Below are 22415 nucleotides of genomic sequence, written 5' to 3'. Positions count from 1 at the left end.
ATTATCGGTGTAGTCCGTAACTATATGTCCGACACCCTATAACCGTAATTAAAATGTGTTGAAAGGTCAATTGGTAGCGTAAAGTATTACATATATAAATCAAGATTACAAAATAGTACATTAGACGTAAATGAAACAGGAATTAAAAATTGCATTAAATACAAATAGAGAAAATAGTTTAAAATGTCATTAAACAAACATCCATTTGCATTTAAATGTGTAATTTAATTGTCGCAGTGATAATATCATCTCCACTATTTACTGGTGTGATTTACGCTGATGGTGTAAATCAATGGTCAACGCAGTTCTATTACCAAAAATAAATGACTGCTGTATAGCTGATAGTACTCCGTCTAAAAGCATTCAACCAATCACGTGATTTAATCTTCGACGTCATACACTCTCGTACACACAAAAAAAGTTCGATGGGTAGTTGAAAGTATTTATTAATACTTTAAACACTTGGATATTACAGATCGGTAGAACAGCATTACGCACGCGAAGATGACTGATCCTTCAGACAGTGGCCGTAATTTGGTAGGTTAAGAGATTTTCAGCAAGTTTGAGCTGTTAGAAGTCGTCGTCTATCACGCGTATTCAGCAGCCATTTTGTTGGCTTAGACCATGTTTCCTCAGCAAGTGATGAAAGAAATTTGAAACAAAAATGCCAAATATATCCCCCAAACCAGAAATAAATATTGAGAATTAAAGATAATACGTTCCTGAGGTGTCATGTACCAACAAGCCGGTGATGCTGCTTGTTTTGTATTAAATTTTCATTTATTCCGATCAGCAGAATGCATTGCTTGTTACAATGAGCGCTTTGTAATGCTTGATCTTAAAAAGTCGAACTTTCAAAAGCGTCAAACTCATTACTTGTACGTCAGACATTTGTTTTAATTTGCTTGTTATCTTGATAATTTTATACCCTTTATTTTGATATATAATATGCCCCATGATTTTCTGTTTTGAACAAAATGACTCTTAAAAAGCAAATGTTAGTGTGAACATATCTTGGCTGGCGGGATAGTGTTAACGACTGCATTTTTTTTTCAAGTAGTCGACGGAATTTTCATATATCTCAAATATCGTCCACGAACTAAGCATATTTAGTATTGAATTAGTTAGTAATAACGTTTTGCAAACTTTTCCATGTAAAAAGTTGTATGGTTTTGATTTAATAATTGATTTTAATATATGTATTTGGATTACATTTTTTGTGTGCCATTTAACACGTACGCATGGAAAATTCGCAAATATTTTGAAATATTTTCATTTAATATCATCTTTATATTCAGTTTTGAATACGGTATGAAAATATGACGTGACAAATGTGTTTTTGTGAAACAAAATTGTTATTTGCAGTATATTTATATATTCAGTTTTTGTCGGTAGGCATATTTAACTCGTTTGTCGCATATTAGTACTGATGCATTACATGCACCAACATTTGACCAATAGGGATACATACGTACAGGGTAAGGAAAATTGACCGTCATCTAGAAATATATGAACTTGTTTGTTTTTGCTCTTCTTTTTTTTTCTTTTTTTCTTTTTTTTTCTTCTTTTTTTTTTGGGGGGGGGGGGGGGGGATAGGGGGTGGGAGTTGTTGTGTATACATTGTTAATAAACTTATAATATATGCATTCAGTTAAATATTAAAGTTATAATGACTGATTATACAAGGGTTTTTTTTAACAGACAAACAGTAGTTTCGATTTTTATTTAAAATCATATTACACATATCTATTGGTGTGTGTCTGTGTATTGGTTTATGCATGTAATTTTTATTTTATTTTAGATGTTCAGATTTCTTTTTGATGATTTATTTCAGTAAGACAAATAACCGTGATATGTATTTCAGTGTTTGTATGCTACACAAAATAAACGTATTTTAGTTGTAATATCAAATGTCAACAGCATTGTTACGACATACCTGTTAAGGAGGGCTAACATCAGGAATAGCACTCAATTGTGACTGTTGATCTTGTGATGATCAGACGTAAGTGCATAATAATGGATTTTAACTGAATATTGTATGCCTTTTGGTTTGAAGATTTTCTTGTTATAAATTAGTCTATTCCAGGTACAATCGTCATTTGGTACTTTGTACAAAACACACACTATTCACCATGTTTTTGAAACAACCACTATTTTGAAAGTTCGTTTCGTTGGTGGGGTTATTTCAAATGGACGAGGTGGTGGGGTGGTCAAATATTTGGATTATTATTTTTTTATATTTTTAAATCTTTGCATCGGCTATGCCACGATTTCTTAGCATCTGAAGATCAAAACAGCAATGTTTTAGAAGACAATTTTAAAGATTTCGTTTTATATTAATAGTAACACAAACGTTAATAATACTATATGGTACTCATTTGAGGTGGTAGGCACAAATACATACATTTACAAACACCTTCCCGATTCATTGGTGTCTGCAATCGACAAAATAATAAACGCTTGTCATAAGCCATCTTCGGTCTGTTGGACATCATTTGTATACTGAATTAGCGTACTTCATGAAGAAAGCCCCGAGCCCCTTTCCCGGCTTCTTTATTTTAATAGTACTGTGTAGTTGTTTCTTCAAGTAATCCAAGACTGATTGCGAATATTCACCGCAGCTTATATAAAACGTATTTTCGTTCACTTTCATTGTGTGGCCAGATTTAGTATGTTTTGCAAAATGCTACAAAATGAAGCGTCTGTTGACGTACTAATGCTTGAATTGGCTTTTTGGTGAATTTATAATGCAGTATGTTCGCCAAATTGAACTACAATTCATAGTATTATTTGGAGACGATAGCTTACCAACTCTGCATTTAGCGTAGTGTGTGTGTGTGTGTGTGTGTGTGTGTGTGAAGAACTTGAACTCTTAAAAAAAAGAGTGACACTAATGTGTGAGTATCACTAAGGTAGCCACGATTTATAAAAAAAAATTGGGGGGGGGGGGAGAGGGTCGCCCACACTGAGTTGTGTTATGGGGCTTCAGGATACGCCAGTTGTGTGTGTGTGTGTGTGTGTGTGTGCGCGTGTGCGCTTTAGTTCCACAAATTTCATGCCCATAGCCTAACGAAAACCTGTTTGTTTATGGAGAAGGGGGGGGGGGGGGGGAGAGGAAGGATTTGAACATAATTTTCTTTTTTTCTAAATTATTATAGACAACGAGTAATACCAGACCATGGTAGTGTGTTAGGTGTATGTTTTGTCCGATAAATAATTTCATATTATTTGCCAGAGCAAATTGTAGTAAACCAAATTCCCGTGCACCATCATGTTTGGAAACATAAAAATGATTGGTGGGTTGGGGAGGGTGGGGATATAGTATCTTTCTTTATAGTTTAAAAAATACATTCCCTGTAACTGCTGGTTAAATCTGAAAATAATGGTCTTTTAGCCAAGTTTCATAACAGTGGCGGATCCAGAAAATCCATTTAGGGGGCCCCAATGACATGAGGCGGAATGTCCAGGTACTTTGGGGGAGGTTTGAAGAGGGATCGTTAAAAGTTTAAAAAAAAATTAATATATAATAAAATTATAACTGTCGCAAAAAAATGTTTGGGGGAGGCGGGCCCCTGTAGGGTATTTATTCGAATATGACAAAATGGCTAATTTAAATATTTTAAATTTATTAGTCAAATTGATCTACTTTTGTAGCGACTTTTTTGTTTTATTATTATTGTTTTGTGGTGTTTTATTAATTAGACTTTGTTTTTGAGGGGTGGGGGGGGGGGGGGGGGGGTCCACACAAAGCAAAACAGCAATTGGTGAATTTGGCTATGGGATGGGTGAGTCCTGCTGGTGGTTTATCACTCCGGGATTTTTAAAACAAGAATGTTCTGCAGCGTTTCATTATCTTTAGAACACTAGTCTCACTGCTGAATTATATCGTTTATATAACAGTTGGCAGACAACAGAAGCATTCTAAGCTTAACTCCGGCAAGTACTTGTTTATATATACAAGCTTAAAGCTTAGCGTATAGTTTTATCAGATGCGTAGGTTTTTCAGAGGCATCATATAGAACTATTACAACCGATAATATGTATTTATTTATTTATTTATTATTTCTTAAAATGTTAAAATCTTCAAATAGATGTGTAAATTTTTAAACGATGACCAGAAGACAATGACACAAACGGAGAATGCTCTTTGTAACCTCGATTGCATCATTGTTTAAGCAGTGACACATCTGTGGTGTAAAAGTGTTGGTTATTGTTCAAAAAGTATTACTATCAGTGTCTTAGACAGATAATAGTGACTTCAGCGGCACAGGTTACACTTTTTAATAACGAGCCTGGCATGATACTACTCAATTTTGTCAACATCGTGAACACCAGATGAAGAAATGGATTTATCAGTTTGACTTGGATCTTTCCTTGTGACAACCCACTTCAGATTGAATTGTACTGTATTCTTACCAGTAACTGATGATTGCCACCGAGATGGCGCTAAGTGAGCGGAACCCTTCTGTGTGTCATATATCCGCGGGGTATTGAAACCATGCAGCCTGAACATACACTTTAAAAATAACTGGCGAATTCACGTGGTTGACCGGCCTCTGTACTAGTAGTTAAGCCATCGGACATAAATGAGGCTGGTAGGTATTGGGTTCGCGTGCTTATACCGGCTCCCACCTAGAGCGAGCTATAACGACTCGATGGTTGGTGTAAAGCCATTACGCCGACCTCTTTTATTAAATAACCACTAACGAGTAGCTACTAACCCACTGACCTGCATACAGTCTAGATTAGCTGAGGAGTGTGCGTGTGTGTGTGTGTGTAATCAGGACAGCGTGCTTGAACCTTAATTGGATATAAGCACGAATATAAGTAAATGAATAAACGAATTCAGATAGAGGCCTCGGTCTGTTATCGTTTTATTCAGCTACACAAAAATAACAAACAGGATTAGTAATTGTTGGCAAATTTGATCAGGAATGTAAATTTCAGTTAACCAAAGGGCCAAAAATTGCTGTATATCTACAAAGGGTAGGCGATTTTTTAATTAGCTTTTTAGGCGAAATTATAATTGAAATATATTCGACAAATTCAGCTTTAAATTCGTCTTTGATTAAGTTGAACGGTAGCTTAAACCTTGATATTGTCTCTACTGAACTATTCTGGTCATATAAGTTAATTCTCGTCTTAGTAAATATGTTTTTGACTGCATACTATGCTCAGGTTTAAGCTTTGATTTTCGAATATTTCTTCAGAAATGAGGTGGGGTGAGATATTTAATTCATATTTTTTTGCGGAACCGGATTAAAATGCTTGCATTTAAATTATTCTGGGAAATTCACCAAGCCTAATATGTCTTAACTTTTTAATAATACGTACTGATGTAGGCCTAATAATATTGGTGTCGGCTCCTTGTGCCTCGCCTTCTCCCACCCCCTGCCTGGTGATCATTTCAGGACCAGCTGTAATTTGAGTTTTATTTAATTCGATATAGCGCTACAGTTACACAAATTAAAAGTTGATTGGAATTTACTAGAAGTGGATCCAGGAGGGTCAATAATACCTATCGGAAGAAAGGGTATTCGTGGAATCCTATTTTGAAAACACGCACGCGCACGCGCGCGCGCGCACACACACACACACACACACACACACACACACACACACACACACAGACAGACATGTCAGTTTTAGGGGCCATGCCAGACTCAGTCGGTCAGCCCAAACAGATTTAATGAAGGCGAAAAAGTAACTTCGTGGCTCGAATGCAGGGCCGTAGTTAGCATGGGGGCTAATTCGGAAAGCATTATAGAAACTTAAAGAAAAGGAGTTTTAGACTATTAACTACTCAGTTGCCACCCCCCCCACCCCCCCCCCCCCCCCCCCCCCCCCCAAACAAAAAATTCTAGCTACGGCCCTGGAGTGTATGTGCGCGTGTGAGTTCTGCAACACTGGTGAAAACGAAAACTATATGCGATTTTAATATCACATGTAAAAAACCCAAAAAAAACCTGTCCTGTAGGAAAATGCACACTAATGCCCCCCTAATGAGAACAGATGGCTGTGTGACTATATTGTTTATTCTCACTTGATCCCATGTGTTGTTGTTACAATATTTATACGAGGAGATGACCCTTGGTCGTTAGTGATTAACAACGTGCATGTGTTTATTTGATCACCCGGGTCGTTTCACGCCATGTTAGTAGACACGCCCTCATTGCTATGCGTGTAAAACGTATGATATCCTAAAACTCGAATTGCATACTGTGCTTAGGTTTCACTCTGTTGAGTATGTTTTAGTATAATTTTCATTTTGTAGAAATACAGAAGTCTATAAAGTTCCAGAAAAATATTAATTTATTTTTCTAGCAATTTGTGGTGGGTTTAGCCATTTAGATTGACTTGACTATTAATATATACTGTTTTTGGAGAGAGAGAGAGAGAGAGAGAGAGAGAGAGAGAGAGAGAGAGAGAGAGAGAGAGAGAGAGAGAGAGAGAGAGAGAGAGAGAGAGAGAGAGAGAGAGAGAGAGAGAGAGAGAGAGAGAGAGAGAGAGAGAGAGAGAGTGAGTGAGTGAGTGAGTGAGTGAGTGAGTGAGTGAGTGAGAGACAGAGACAGAGACAGAGACACACAGACACACAGACACACAGACAGACAGACAGATATGAATTAAATGATGTAATTGCGAGATATTTTGTTGCTCTTGTCTGGTTTATGAAATAAACTGCTAAAAAACATACTTCAGCATTTTTGTTTTATCATTTGCATGAATTCTCACATAATTTATCAGGTAAAATTAATAAAAATTTGCAAAATTGAGGCGGTGTGGAAATCGGTTCATTTTCACGTGCTTGACAATGTAATGTTAACAATGGACTAGAATACAAAGGGCGATGGGACATCTGGCAAAACACCCGCCTGTCGGTCGATTGTATGCGTTATAAATAGCACTTTCAAACATTGAGAATGTAATTCACAGCTAGGCGAATAAGAAAAACAAAGTAATTGATGTGTGTGTAAGTGTGATTATTATCAATTACTATCATAGTTGTACTTAATTATATTTTGTTTATTTAAAACTATTTGTTTCAAACGAATTGGATACAACTCGAAGTCTGATGCCCATTGTACAAATTGGATTTAAATATCAAATACGCATGTAGCTTTGTCTAAAAATATTCTTGGGCAGGTAATTATAAGTTTTTTTTTTTTTTAAAACCCCAAAACCCCATGATTCTACTCCATTAGGGAGGACTTCGAAAATGGAGGACATGGCCCCAGAACTCTAAAGCTGATGTCGTACAGATAGTGTTGCCCAACCCTCCCCTTACTTGAAAGGCGAACGGAATTTATCTTCACTATGTACGAAAATCTCAAATTTGGGAAAGTTAAACACTTTTCTTCATCGCTTTAGTTACAATTTCTAGTCTGATGATGGCAGTGGAATGCTGCAGAAACGTTGGGTACAGATTGTAATTAAAGCGATGAAGTGAACAAAACGTAGTCGTACAAGCTCCCATTTTTATATTAACATAACTACGGTACCAAACAGCTGAATAGGGTTGCAAACGAATCACTATGAATTTTTTTTACATGGATTACAACAGATTTTGAGGGTAGAATGATGGAAATATATGGTAAAAAGGTCAAAGGTTAGCACATTTTGCCCGAATATCTATAATTTTTGTCCGAAGTTGAGTTTTGCTGCGGCACTAGGGGGGGGGGGGGGGGGGGAGGGGACAGTTGCCCCCGTCTCGTAGGCTTATGGAACAAATTACGGATTTATATGAATATTTTGCTTTTTATACTCCGATCTTTGGATAGTCCACAAGAATGTAGCTCATGTATCACAATATTATTAGGACACTGGTTAATTACAAGACGCTGTTATATTTAATTTAATAACACCCCACAACCCATAACAACCCATCATGTTAGTTTGTGACGAAGACCTGTGTAGACCATTGAGTCTGTTTTCCGAGGTGCGTTCTTTTTTTGTTTGGTAAACAAATTGGGTCGAATTTACGCAGCCTGTTTTCTTTTTAAAACGCAGGTGTTTAAGCATTGTTAATGGGTGCAAGTCATAAACAGGCTTTGTAAAGTCGACCTATTTTAGCTACTATTCGCACTAGAAATACGTTGGCTGTGCCAAAATTGACGATTTAAGCAAAATGTACTTGTAGCATATAAGTTGATGATTTTTTTTTTTTTAAACTGATGATCAAAAGAAAATATACTTATCAGTTTTTACAAATAATAAAAAACAAACACAAATTGATTTAAAGGGACATACCCTAGTTTTTAAACACTAAGGCATATTTTTTACAATCAGAGCCGTTTTTAATAACTGAAATCATACTTTACTTACATTTTATTGTTTAGCTTATCCATTTCCGTACATTCGAAGTGTTTTTGGTCATCCTGGATTTTTAATATCACAAAAAGCATTTCTCATATTTTTAAGAACGCACGTGCGTCTGAGCGGTTACAATTATGGAGTCGAGTTTTAGTTATTTTTAGAGGGTATTTCACCATTTCAAAGTCGCAGACTCATGTTTCATTCAATTGTAACTTTATCTAAAGTGTTACAGGTTTGTAGATTAACTAAACTTAGTGTTAATTTTCATGGGTTGAAACTAGGGTCTGTCCCTTTAAGTGTTTGTATTTAGAAAGTATACTCATTAAATTTTGGCGAGATATGAAAACTATACACAATAATTAACATCGAATACGTATATCACAGTTCACAAGCAGCACTGGGGGTCAGATGTGAGATTTCACATAAAACATATTTTGGTATACTTTCTTTTGGTCGTCAGTATAGATGGATCCTATATAGATGAGATATTCACTAAATTGTGTCTTGCAGGTCTGATAAATTCTTAAATTCTGTCAGGGCAAACATAGTAATTGTGAACCTGGTGAATCTTTGAAAAACAAATGAAATTCAAAATAAGAACAAAGCAATAAAACGAAAAATCCTTCCCCTCCCCCTAAAAAAACGAAACACGCACACGCGTGTACACACACACACACACACACACACACACACACACACACACACACACACACAAAACTAACAACAAAAAGCAAACAAACAAGAAAAACAGTAAAATATCCATGCATTTTAGTTATTGAAAATTATGTATACGGATGTTTTACCTCAGAAATAAAATATAACTTTCTTAAATTAACAGTCCGATTACTTTCAGTCACACATACACATACACGCACGCGCACACGCATACATAAGCTGGAAAACCACATTCGGACTAAAAACAAAACCCCGGCTTTGTCGCCTTTATCTCCACGGCTCTGAGTAAAGCATATAGCAAGGTTAAATGTTTGTTTCGTTTAACGACACTACTAGAGAACTTTAATTAGTTAACCATCGGTTATAAAATGTTAAATATGTGATAATTCTGACGCGTAATCTTCAAAGCTTCAGTAATTATTTACAGCATTTTACAAATGCGTTCATGTAGGTTGGGTATGTGTACATGTATTTTGTTGAACTGATGTTTTGTCCATATAAATGGAGGGTTTTAAGTGTTTCGTGGTTTTCTTCCAGATTTAATTCCCAAGTTGGTGTCCCTAATTATCCTCAACTCCGTTGTGATAATGTTTGGAACAGCATAATATATGTAATAGTAACACCAACAATAGCATACCGAGATACGATATTTTATAAAGTACTAACTAAAATAACCGAATCATAGTTTGTAAACCACAAGAACATGCAGTTAGACTCGTTTCTGCTTCACATAAATGCCTCCAGCGTTACAACAAATACCAGGACAACCGGGAATACTTTTGATGGGTCAAAATTGACAGTTTAAGCGATAATGAATAATTTAGCGGTAAAACGGGGGGTGGGGTGGGGGGGGGGGGGGGGGGGGGGGTGGTGGTAAATAGCCAAACTAGCTGTAATGTTAGAACTGTGCTTTGCGGAGTGTGTTCCATTATATCAAGGTCATGTTCAAACAGCAACACTGGAAATTGAAGTTTTCAAAGTCTAATTTTATTTTATTAATTTTAGTTAGAACTAATATTGAGCAGGTATTTTAAAAATTGATAGAATGATAACGATGGTGAAGTGTATATGTTGGAATCCAATTAAGACTGACTGCCTAAAACTGTTTTTCACCTTTTAAAAACAATAAAAATCGGATTATTATTAAATTGTTTTAACCTTTCATTAATCTATAGTTACAGCTACCTGATAGGTTTGATTCCCTTCTTTCTAGTTAAAATATATTAATAAATGTTTATAGATCTATTTTTACTTTACTTTAACGCCAACGGAACTGAATTTGGGGATCTTTGCGGCTTTTCAAATAACATAGATAAATTTCATATCTCAAAACATGAAATTAAAGTTGCCTTTATATCTTGATTTTGTTTAAATTACTATTTTTGACAGTTTTTATATTTAAACTGGGAATTTTTATTTTCAAAAGTTTGACAAAAACGACAAATATTTTGAGTTTGGAAAAATTGTGATGAATATCAGAGTAGCAAGATGCATGATAAATCTGAAGATTCTGGATGATAGAAATAAAACGATTCAAGATTCCGTCAGTGGATAGGTGTACCCATCTGATTCAGGTGAGCTTTTTCCTTGTAATTTGAAAGTGACATCATATACATCGGAAATCTGAACAACAAAACCTTAACATATTATCAGGGCCCTACCTCTGCACAATGCAGATTCAAATGGGGATTTGCCAAAATGGTGGATGATTCTTTGAATTTATCCAGTGCCCCATCTATAGGACTGCCACTCCCGATGAGATCCTGAAGATTTCATCCCTATTGCATCGCCATAAAGAGGACTGCTACTCAGACCAGGTTAACAAAATGATAACAACCAATATAGAGGAAAGTAAAGTAAGTTTTAGATAGATTCCTTTCTTTTGATTTAACCAAAACAACCATACTTAGGTTAACAATTTTAATGTTAACAATGTTACAGCATAGGCCTACATATACAACCAAATGGGTAAAACTGTTTTATCGTTTGTTTTAACATTTAAAGAAAATTATTAAATTCACTAAATATGTCTGTAAAATGGAATTATACATTTCTAACAAAAGAAAACCTGGATTACTGTAGATAAGCAGACACATTTAACGTATGTTCAAAACGTAAAAAGTAAACTTATTGCTATGCCAGTCGTTGCAGAATGAATGAATGTTTAAAGGGACATTCCTAAGTTTGCTGCATTGTAAGATGTTTTTGACTAACAAAATATTTCTATGATTAAACTTACATGATAAATATATTTTCTTGTTTAGAATATCAGTGTATGTATATTCAATGTATTTCTGGTCGTCTTAATATTTGTAAGAAGCCCAAACTGGATTTTGTCTTCAAATTTCGTATGTACAAAAAAAAATATATATATTTTAGGAAATAAAATGAAATTTAACCTGGTACAAATATTAGAACGATCAGAAACACGCTTAATATACAGCCACTAATATTTTATGCATAAAAATATATTTGATATGTAATTACAATCGTTAAAAAGTCTGTTAGGCTATCACATCTTTAAAATTGCAGCAAACTCAGGAATGTCCCTTTAACGACACACCAGCACTAAAAAACAAAATTCATCGGCTATTGTGTGTCGTTACAGAAAGCTTCGTGACTATTGTATCAACTAACATGAATTGATAGTTATGTGATTTTATTTTATACTTTTACAATTAAAGTAATTCTTCAATTCATAACTAAGAAATGTAATATCTCCCCCCTCCCAATCTGTCTTGGACAACATAGTACACATTCACTATAAAAACTGGACAAAGTACCCTAGAAGCCTTCAGACATTTGTTAATTAAGTGTCTACCTGGATGAAGCACAGGAAGGTCCTATAATACTAGCTGGCATCATGATTTGTGTTTGGGACTTGCCCATTACTTTTGAGTCGATTGTACTCAAAAGGGTTGTGGGGAATGGGGATGGGTTTTTTAATAACACTAGCAGAAAAAGGGACATGGGTTGCGTTACAATAATTATGTTATGGAGAAGAGAATGGGTGTAGTATTTACAGGGAGCTACTCGTGAATAATTTGTTTTATAACATGTTTTGTGGGGGTTTTTTAAACCCCCACCATAAAGCAAAATTACACAAATATATAATCGTGCCTATAATATAAACAGGAAAGTCCAGATTTTGCGTTAAGTAATTATTACATGGTTCAAATTTGTGTTTAATGAAACCAATAAAGCACATTAATTAATTGGATGTTAAATTACAGTTCTGACAAAAGTGCAGAGAAAAAGTGTTTAAAAAAAAATAAGCAGCAAGATAGATTTTTTTGTACACTTCTCTACAGACAGAACAGTACATACAACAGCGTTTGATATGTCGGTCCTGAAGCACTGGTTGGGATGTGGGGAAAATCTGAGGTTGAGTTGGCCTATAAAATAATATATTAATTATGATTCCTTTGTTTGAACATGATTCAGGTATCATAATCATAACAGTTCGTTAAATAGACAGTTGTGTATACTTAAACTTGGCATTATTTTCATAATATGAGCACCTAGATAATAATGCTCAAAATATTCTAAAATAATAGGGATTTTTAAGAGCGAGCCATACTGAGGCTCAGTCTTTTTATACCATTTGAAAAAGCTAATAAAACAAACTCGCATGTAAAAGTAGGTTCCTTAATATTACTAATGCAAATCAATTTAGTACACGGTTCAAAAACAAAAAAAACAGGTTTAAATATTAATCAGTTTACAAAATATCCTGTTGTTAATTCTGTAAACAAAATTTAACAAATATCTTGAAAATATTAACTAAGCATTAAAAACAAACTTTATTGTTGTTTTAACTTGTGTTGTATATTTCAATGTTCTTTAAAACTGGCACTTTAATATTTTGATGTGAGATCGAGACCGAGAGGGAGAGCATTAATATATATATTTGTTTTACTAATATCTATGAATAACGAAGAAACTACTGTAAAGCATGGTCGTGCCATATCTTATACGAAGACAATTATTTAAGTAAATCTGGAACCAGCAAGGTGTCAACCAACTAGGCCTACTCCAAACTTCGACAATTCAAGACAGTCACCTGGTGCCTATACTATAGTAGACGTAGAAAAGAGTATGAAAGTTCCATAAACGAGGAAAAAACGTTATGTTTGGGGGGTTTTGTTTGTTTTTTGTTTGTGTTTTTGTTGTTGTTTGGAGGTTGTTGTTGCGTTGTTCTTTTCTTTTTTCTTCTTTTTTTGGGGGGGGGGGGGTTTATAAAAAAAAAATATGTAAGCTTGGGTATAACATAATAATAATAGCAAACATTAATCGACAATAATTCCAATTTAATGTTTGAGGCCATTTTTAACATTTCTTGACAATCTAGTAGATTTATAATCTAGAATTAAAAAAAATAATAAAAATTCTAGTAAATTATTTTGTGTGTGTTTGTTTTTAGGTTGCTGGTTTTATTTTAAGTTATTGTTAAATGTTTTCTTGTTTTTAAACTTTAAAAATTCAAAAATACGTTTCTGAAGGTTTGTTAACATCATTAAGTAATTTACAGTACTTAGTATATTTACAGATTGCTTGGTGTTGTAGGCCTACTTATATTATGTAGGTTTTTTATTTGTTTGGTTTTGTTGTTTTGTTGTTTGTTTTTTGTTGTTATTGTTGGGGTTTTTTATTTTATTTTACAAATTGAATGGTTCAGTGTTAAAATAAATATTTAGAATTTACCTGTACATATTTAAACATAGCAGTACACGTTGAAGCTGATAAGTGCATGTAAAAGGCTAATGTTGGGTGGTTGTTTATTTTGGGTTTTTTTTTGTTTTTTGTTGTTTGTTTGTTTGTTTGTTTGGGATTTTTTTGGGGTTTTTTTTAAACTATTAGTATTTCATCATAATACGTCATTTTAAATTTTGATATGGCCCCTTATGTTGACATTTAATTGTATTTCCGGTTTCAGTGCAATCGTGTACATAGACTTGCTAAATAGTCTTCATTTGTGTTTACTGCCACTCCCATTTATTTAAAGCAAGGTAAGGCCCTGACATATGGTTGGATAGTCATTTTTAATTTCTGCCTTTTTTTTAAAGAAAGCTCACAGTTGTAAGTGCATGGCCTAAGGATAGTATTCATCCACTAGGTTCCATTCAAATAATGTAATTGAAAATCTTTAAAGGGACATTCCTGAGTTTTTAATCTGATTAAAATTAGCTCTACTGGGTCAACCCTGGTAGATCTAACAGCATTGCGTAGACTCCCATGTCCAGATGACACTTCATCTATAAATAACATTTCAAATATCGACCAATTACACTTCGCTGTTTATAGCACTATTCGGCAGCATACAAATTCTAAAAATATCGGGCGAGACTATTTATGCAACTTGTCTATTTCAACATTAAAAAGCGGGGCAAAAATGCAGTAATAAACTCTCGATTGTATACAAGTATAAACAGATTTTATGGCTATACCATCACATTTGGGGTGTTTGGTCTTGAAACGAATTTCATATAAAATTTTATATTGAAATTAGTTTCCGGCATACATCGTAATTTACCCGAATCATTTCGTATACCCTCGGCATTATCCCGAATGTTTTCAAATTCTTTTCAAATCACTGGCATGATTTTGCAAGTAAGGTTTTGATTGGTCGAATGAAAGGTCACCTGGACATGAGCTCCAACCGGCTGCTGTTAAATCCACATGTAATAGTGGAGCTAATTTTAATTAGATTGCTGAGTTTGCGGCAATGTTTAAGATGTTATCGACTAATAGAGACTTTTTAACTATTGTAATTATATATCAAATATATTTTTCTACATACGAAATTATTTGATGACAAAATCCAGTTAGGGCTTCTTACAAATATTAAAACGACCAGAAACAGACATTGATATTGTAAACAAGAAAATATATTTAATATATAAGTTTAATCGTAGAAATATTTTATTAGTCTGAAACATTTTACAATGGAACAAACTCAGGAATATCCCTTTAAGGGGTGTATGGTCTAGCGTTGTCTGTAGGCCTACCTTGCGTGTGCGTGTAGAACATGAACCTTTCGTACGTTTTGAGTTTTGTGTAGAATTTTCCTGGGCTCTATATCATTATGAATATCCTAATATTCCATTGTAAAACAATAATAATAATAATAATCCTGGTATAATTAGGATTTTATGAGGGTGGGGAAGAGGTTAGAAGGCCAATATATATATGGAGGCTACGTCAAGGAATAGTTATAAACACATCATTTTTGCATATAAAAGACTGGATACATCTAATCGATATATAGTCAATTAGCCAATTGAAGTTTTAATGGATAATGTTTTACCAAGATTACCTGTTTTACGTTTAATATCTAAACGTGTGTCTGCGGTTTCCCGTCAGTTACCGTACTGCACATATTTCTTCTGGGGTTTTTTAATCTTTTTCTTCTGTACGTCTCATTTTGAGGTCAGCATTAAATTGAAATGCCTTGAAACTGTAAATAGTTTTAATTAATATACATGTGTGTGTGTGTGTGTGTGTGTGTGTGTGTGTGTGTGTGTGTGTGTGATAATTATAATTCTGTTAAGAGTAGCATTTATCAACATTTTTACAAGCATATGAATCATAGTTGTTAGTACCCCACCCCTTCCTAAAAGCCTACGTGAAAAACGTTGATTTTACGATGGACGGGCGCATGTACAGGGGAGGGTTTTAGGTGTCGAACACACCCCACCCCCACCCTCCACTCAAGCATATTTTTTCCCAATATATTTTTCGGGCAGCATGACTAGAACCCACTATAAAAGTATTATTTCACTCGCCCGAGTCAAGACGCCCCCCCCCCCCCCCCCCCCCCGCCGCAAACATTCCTGCACACGCGCCAGGTTTTTTAAAGAGTAGGCCTGTGCTATATTACATAGTCACACATTTTAGTACTTTTAGCTTATACTAAATCAGCTTTCATCAAATGTTTTATTGATTTTTCTTTCATTTTTTCTTTCTTTCTTTTCTTTTTCTTGTTTTTGTTTATTTCAAAACTTTACTGCATAAATTCTATTTGGTTGATTTTCCATAAGTGTTGCGTGCCTATAAGATATTGTATACATAGTATATTACCTTGAATTGTTTTGTAATTAATATGAAACTTGTTATAATAGTACTGATATAATGTCTTTTATAATGTATACTGGTAGTAAAAGTAGGTAGATTAACGGAAACTAGTCTCCTAAAAAAAATCAAAAACAATCAAGCGCCTTTTAAAAATAGTTTGTATACATGAAGTAGTACATGCACCACAGATACACTAGTCAAAGGGAGGTAATGTGTCCAGTGTATTTGATTTAGTCTCCATTTGAAGCACCCGAGTTGACTTGCTAAAGTCTAGTATTATTTTAATAAATGGACGCTACGTGATGGTTGTAACTTTTATGCTTAGGTTGTTTGTATAAGACACGTCTGTTAGAAATTTTACAAAATTTATTGATTACCTTGCAGTGCACGGGTTTTAAATTTTGAAATGAAACAAAGACATATTTCTTGTTTTCATGTTTATTTTATTACATTAATGGTTTGATAAACAGAATCGGGGTCACTCGTATTCGCGGCGTGTTTATTATTATACATTTGTAAGAAAATGACATATTTCTGAAATAAAACATTAAAATTAATAAAATGCAAGACGAAAGTGAAACAAAGGCGGGAAATCCATCGAATAAGTTCATAATCCAGACAGTAAGTTTGTGTTCTTTATCAATAAACTGGTAAACTTTTGTTACATTGTGACAATGTATGAATGTATGGTATTTTCACACAATGTTACAATGTAATACATGAAGGAACATTGGTTTTGGAAGGGGGGGGGAGGAGTTAATGCTCTGTCCTCCAACTGGAGGCAGAATACCAGTTGTGCCCCCCCCCCCCCACACACACACCCACCCAACTCCACTCCCCAGTTGAATTTCAAAGTAATACTCCACCATAAGTTGCTTGCATCTGTGCATGTAATTTTACATCTAGGGTAGAATCTTTTTTTATGCATATATCCAACAAATTGTTTTAGTAATACTTTTAGTTGAATTTCGAAATTTTGAGATAGTGTTTATTGATTTTAAAGAAAGTTACAAAATGTCTAGAATTTTGTATTTACCTTCATTTTATATATTGTAACATTGTTTTTCATCTGTAACATTTAAATGTATATTATTCAGTATATATATATATATATATATATATATATATATATATATATATATATATTTTTTTTTTATGTCTAACTTAATTTATAGGGGTAGGTGGGAGTAGCATTAATTAAGGTAATGTGGTTTATTGGCATAGATAAACAAAGAGTCCTTATTTTCATATAAAGGCAAAAGCAACTAAAGATGGGGAGTGGCATAACATAAGTTACTGTAGCCTGAGTATTCTGACGGTAAAAGAGCTAGATGAGCATTTGGATAGTCCAAGACTCCAAATGTCCTTCTGGGTGGGACGTAGCTCAATGGTAATGCGCTCACTTGGTGCGCGGCCGGTTTGGCACCTAAAAGGATGAGTTGTACTTCCAAACTCGGAGGCCTAGCTTCCATATACGCAGGTACGCAGGTGGGTACTGCCTGAGATTACAATTTTTATTTTTTTAAATATGATGTAAATGCGTGTATGCTCTATGCCAATAGCATTTTATTCCATCGCCAAAAAAGTCTGCATACCACCTGAGAATGCCAAGCTAGGCCCCTGAATCTTGCATACATGTGTATCGTATATCAGTGCTGATCCACAACTCATCCAGGACGAATGTGAACTTGTAACAACTATACATAAACTGCTGGCATCATTTAATTGTACTAGATATTAAAGCTGTTTTTCACTGACTGAAAAAAAACAAAAAAAACTACATGTTTGATATTCAAGCTTTTCCATGGATAATGAAGAAAGTAATGAAGAGGATGCTTTAGTACTATACATCAGGAGCGTCGGAAGCAATTAAAACTTGGTACGGCCATGAAACCAATATATGTGATTAGATCTATAATATGCGAGTGCCATAGGAAGAGAAAAAAATGTTCCTGGCCCTAAAACCGTACCATTTCTGACACCCCTGCACATATCTTGATGCTAAAGTTATTTTGTTATTTTTCAGAGGAACAAGGAGCGCCGTCTATATGCAGATTTTGATATTGATGATGACGAAATTGAAGGGAAGAGAACCTACAACATTGAGCAGAAGCTGCGACAAAATACATACAAAGGAGATTATTTGCAGTTCATGAAAGGCGAAGGTACAATTCAGCTGGGGGTTTAAAGTTTTAACTTTATATTGAATAATTTTTAAGGAACATACTGCAGTGCCAAAATTTTATTAGTGATGTATGTCATAAATATTACATTATTTCATGACAGTTATCCAAATGTTATTTCATGGTAGGTCATAAATGTTGGTTATTTAAAAAAAAATATATATAAAAAAAAAAAATTCATGGGTCCACTGTTCATTTTCTGGTGATGTCGTCATCATTTTGCTTTGAAGTAAATTTTCTCAGAAACTGTTGCTATTTCAAGAGAACCTACATTTCATAAGATATATAAATATATTAGTTAGTAGATCATTCCATGCCAATTCACACATCCATTTGCGTGAACAAATTATAAAAATACTTTAGATCAGTTTCGATCATGCTTGTTTCATTGGATGGCATGGCTGTGGTGACCAATTCATCATCTAGAAGCAGCCAGTCCTACATCTTTAAAGTGCTAACACACGTGTCTAAATAACTCATGATGTTCCTACTATTGGGTATGTAAGAAAAATATCTTACAATATTAAGACCATTTCATTGATTTTTAATAGCAAAGTGCTTTTAAATTCAATATGGCACATATTTACACTTGTATTCATGTACAAGTATATTATTTTGGATGAAATAGGAGTTAAATATGTATTTATTTATTTTGCCATTCTTTTTCAGACTTCACATTGAAGTATATGCAAGAAAATGGTTTGAAGAATCCAATTCTCTTTAAGGATAAGAAGGGTCTGGGAATGAGGTAATTTACATATTTAATACATGTACTATAAGTTTCGTTTAAGGATGAAAATTAAAAAGAACATAGTACTTTTTTTTTAATGTATGCAAATAGTTGAAAATCATTGCACCATATACAGTAAAGGGTGATTTTAAGATATACTGATGGAAAGAAATAAAGGAAGACACAAATAGTACCAAATAATATTGACTGCAACCAAAGCCACCACCCAGAGTATAAGGAAGTTAACTGTGTTACTGGTAGACATACCCATAGTACTGACATTCAGTGCTTCAATGCCATATTACATCTCTGTATTTTATACAGGCATAACTACTTTAATAGTGAATTAGATTTGATCTGAGATACCATGTGCTCCCTTATTTCTTTCTATCAGTATATGTTCCATACAACCAGACAGTTGTTTTTAATGAACCTTGTCACAGAGCTCTCGGCTGAGGGTCGATGGGTAATATAATCAATTGCCTTCCATAGACTCTGTCCTATTTTTTTTCATGTACCATGGCTGGTCCATCCAAAGGTCATGGTATGTACTGTTCTGTATTGAAAAGTCTTGGTAGTAGTTACCTGTGGCAGCTGCAGGTTTCATTTCTTTCAACAAAGACCGGCCTCGGTGGTGTCGTGGTTAGGCCATCGGTCTACAGGCTGGTAGGTACTGGGTTCGGATCCCAGTTGAGATATGGGATTTTTAATCCAGATACCAACTCCAAACCCTGAGTGAGTGCTCCGCAAGGCTCAATGGATAGGTGTAAACCGCTTGCACCGACCAGTGATCCATAACTGGTTCCATAAAGGCCATGGTTTGTGCTATCCTTCCTGTGGGAAGTGCAAATAAAAGATCCCTTGCTGCCTGTCGTAAAAGTAGCCTATGTGGCGACAGCGGGTTGCCTCTAAAAACAAGTGTCAGAATGACCATATGTTTGACGTCCAATAGCCGATAAGATAAAAAAAATAAACGTGCTCTAGTGGCGTCGTTAAATAAAACAAACTTTACTTTTTTTTTTACTTTCAACAAAGTGTTAAAATAACAATCTTAGAGTTAGACACCAAACAGTCATGTCATGTGATATTATTGTACAAGTGTTAAAATAACAATCTTAGAGTTAGACACCAAACAGTCATGTCATGTGATATTATTGTACAAGTGTTTTCTTTCCTTCCCATTCTCACCATTGAGGTCCTCTTTTTCCATTCCACTGTCACAATGTATCTGTCCACTCCACATGAAGGGGCCTAGCTTGGCATTTTCAGGTGGTATGTAGACTCTTTTTTTTCAGCGATGGAATAAAACGCTATTGGCATAGAGCATACACGCATTTACATAACATATTTTTTTTTTTTTTAAATTTGTAATCTCAGGTGGTATGCAGCTGCATACCTGTGTATATGGAAGCTAGGCCCCTGACATGCTCTTCTCTTGTTACTGGGATTAACCGTAACTCAGTGATAGAATGCTTGCCTGAGGTGGGATGGGTTATAGCACTAGCATAGGAAGCGGGGGAGGGCATGTGCGTGCCCCCCCCCCCCCCCCCCACATACACACACACTTTTCTTTATCCAGTAGAAGCAGAGATGGTTTATATATATATTTATATATAAGTGTGTGTGTGCTCCCCCTCCACACTATATGGCACCTTCCTACGCTCCTGTGTGTGATCAATTGCTTTCTGCAAACCATAGTTCAAATTGTGCTAAGATGACATTAAACAGATATTCCTTTCTTTTCTCTTTAAATTTTTTGTTTTTAATCATGTGACCTTCATGCCAAATACATGCTATACAATTTTTTATACTAAATGCATGCCATACAAACATGTTTATATATTTGTAGTCTATGTTTATTCTTATGTATCCAATAGTTAAATATTTTTATAATACTTTATTTGAAACAAAGAAAAATTAAATGTTGATTTTTACAGGGATTATTAATCCATGTTACTTATTTGAGTTTGTTACTTTCAGAATTCCCAGTGAAAACTTCAAAGTCAGCGATGTGAAGCAATGTGTTGGTACGTTTTTGTAGTAGTTTATATTTTATATAGATGCTAAACAATTTTTAAAATATATTTCTGTTTTTGTTTCCATTTAAGTTAGCTTGCTTTTGTCTTGATATATATATGTTAATCAGATATACTTTTGGCATTATTTTAATTATCATCTATTATTTAAAAAAAAAAAATTATCACCTTCTTTTTCAATTTGAACCAGGTAATTCCTCTTCGTTTTTTTTTCATTTCATTAGAACTCTTTTTTTTTCTTTCTTTTTCTTTTTAATGCCTGCTGGTTGACCTACTGATATGGCAAGTTAATTTACAATAACTTAATAAATCAACTTGTCTTAACAAGTTCAAGTTCTTTATTGCATTACATTTTATAACTTAATAGACTATCAACTTGTGAATATGAACTTGAGGTGTTGATTTTAAACTTAATATTTGTATGTAGCCGGCTTGTGCATGAATATGAATCTGAGGTGTTGATTTTAAACTGATATTTGTAGGTAGCCGGCTTCTGGATGAATATGAATCTGAGGTGTTGATTTTAAACTGATATTTGTAGGTAGCCAGCTTGTGCATGAATATGAATCTGAGGTGTTGATTTTAAACTGATATTTGTAGGTAGCAGGCTTCTGTATGAATATGAATCTGAGGTGTTGATTTTAAACTGATATTTGTAGGTAGCCGGCTTGTGCATGAATATGAATCTGAGGTGTTGATTTTAAACTGATATTTGTAGGTAGCCGGCTTGTGCATGAATATGAATCTGAGGTGTTGATTTTAAACTGATATTTGTAGGTAGCTGGCTTGTGTATGAATATGAATCTGAGGTGTTGATTTTAAACTGATATTTGTAGGTAGCCGGCTTGTGCATGATTATGAATCTGAGGTCTTGTTTGTTGGTGGGCAGTATATTTATGAATGAGAAATTGAGGGGTTGGTTTTAAACTATTTTGTATGCAGGATGTCAGTGTGTGTATGGATATGTATTTGTAGTTCTTCAATTTAAACTCTGTTGGTTGCAGGTAGCCGACGTGTGTTGGACGTGATGGATGTGACGACACAGAAGGCGATGGAAATGACGATGAAGGAGTGGGTCGCGTACTATGAAAACCCTCAGCGAGACCGGCTACTCAATGTGATCAGTCTCGAATTCTGCCACACCCGCCTTGAAAACTATGTCGAGTCACCAACACTAGTAAGTTGTTCATATACTGACACCCAGTCACATTTAAAGGAACAGACCCTAGTTTCTAAACACTACAGCATATTATTCACTATTAGAGCCATTTATGATCACTGAAATCAAATATTATTTATATTTTATTGTTTAGATTAACCATTTCCGTACAACCAAAGTGTTTCTGGTCATCCTGGTTTTGTTAATACCACAAAATACATTATTCATATTTTTAAAAACGCATG

General features: G+C 34.5%; 1 protein-coding gene across 3 annotated transcripts in view; it reads left to right on the top strand.

Moving 5' to 3' along the window:
• Nucleotides 1–400: 400 nt before the first annotated feature.
• LOC121367980 (lysine-specific demethylase 2A-like) overlaps nt 401–22415 on the top strand; it is a 39460-nt gene continuing 17445 nt past the window's right edge. For 2 of the 3 annotated variants that reach the window (XM_041492455.1, XM_041492454.1), the window contains exons 1-5: nt 16360–16683; nt 18089–18227; nt 18915–18993; nt 20956–21002; nt 22016–22188. In XM_041492455.1, the coding sequence (XP_041348389.1) occupies nt 16624–16683; nt 18089–18227; nt 18915–18993; nt 20956–21002; nt 22016–22188 (498 nt within the window). In that variant the 5' untranslated portion in view covers nt 16360–16623. Of the gene's footprint in view, nt 538–16359; nt 16684–18088; nt 18228–18914; nt 18994–20955; nt 21003–22015; nt 22189–22415 lie in introns of those variants that run through there. The other variant, XM_041492456.1, reaches the window with a different exon arrangement.

The sequence above is a fragment of the Gigantopelta aegis genome, chromosome 3 (genome assembly GCF_016097555.1).
Source record: "Gigantopelta aegis isolate Gae_Host chromosome 3, Gae_host_genome, whole genome shotgun sequence".
NCBI lineage: Eukaryota > Metazoa > Mollusca > Gastropoda > Neomphalida > Peltospiridae > Gigantopelta > Gigantopelta aegis.
This window is presented reverse-complemented; position numbering and strand designations above follow the sequence as displayed.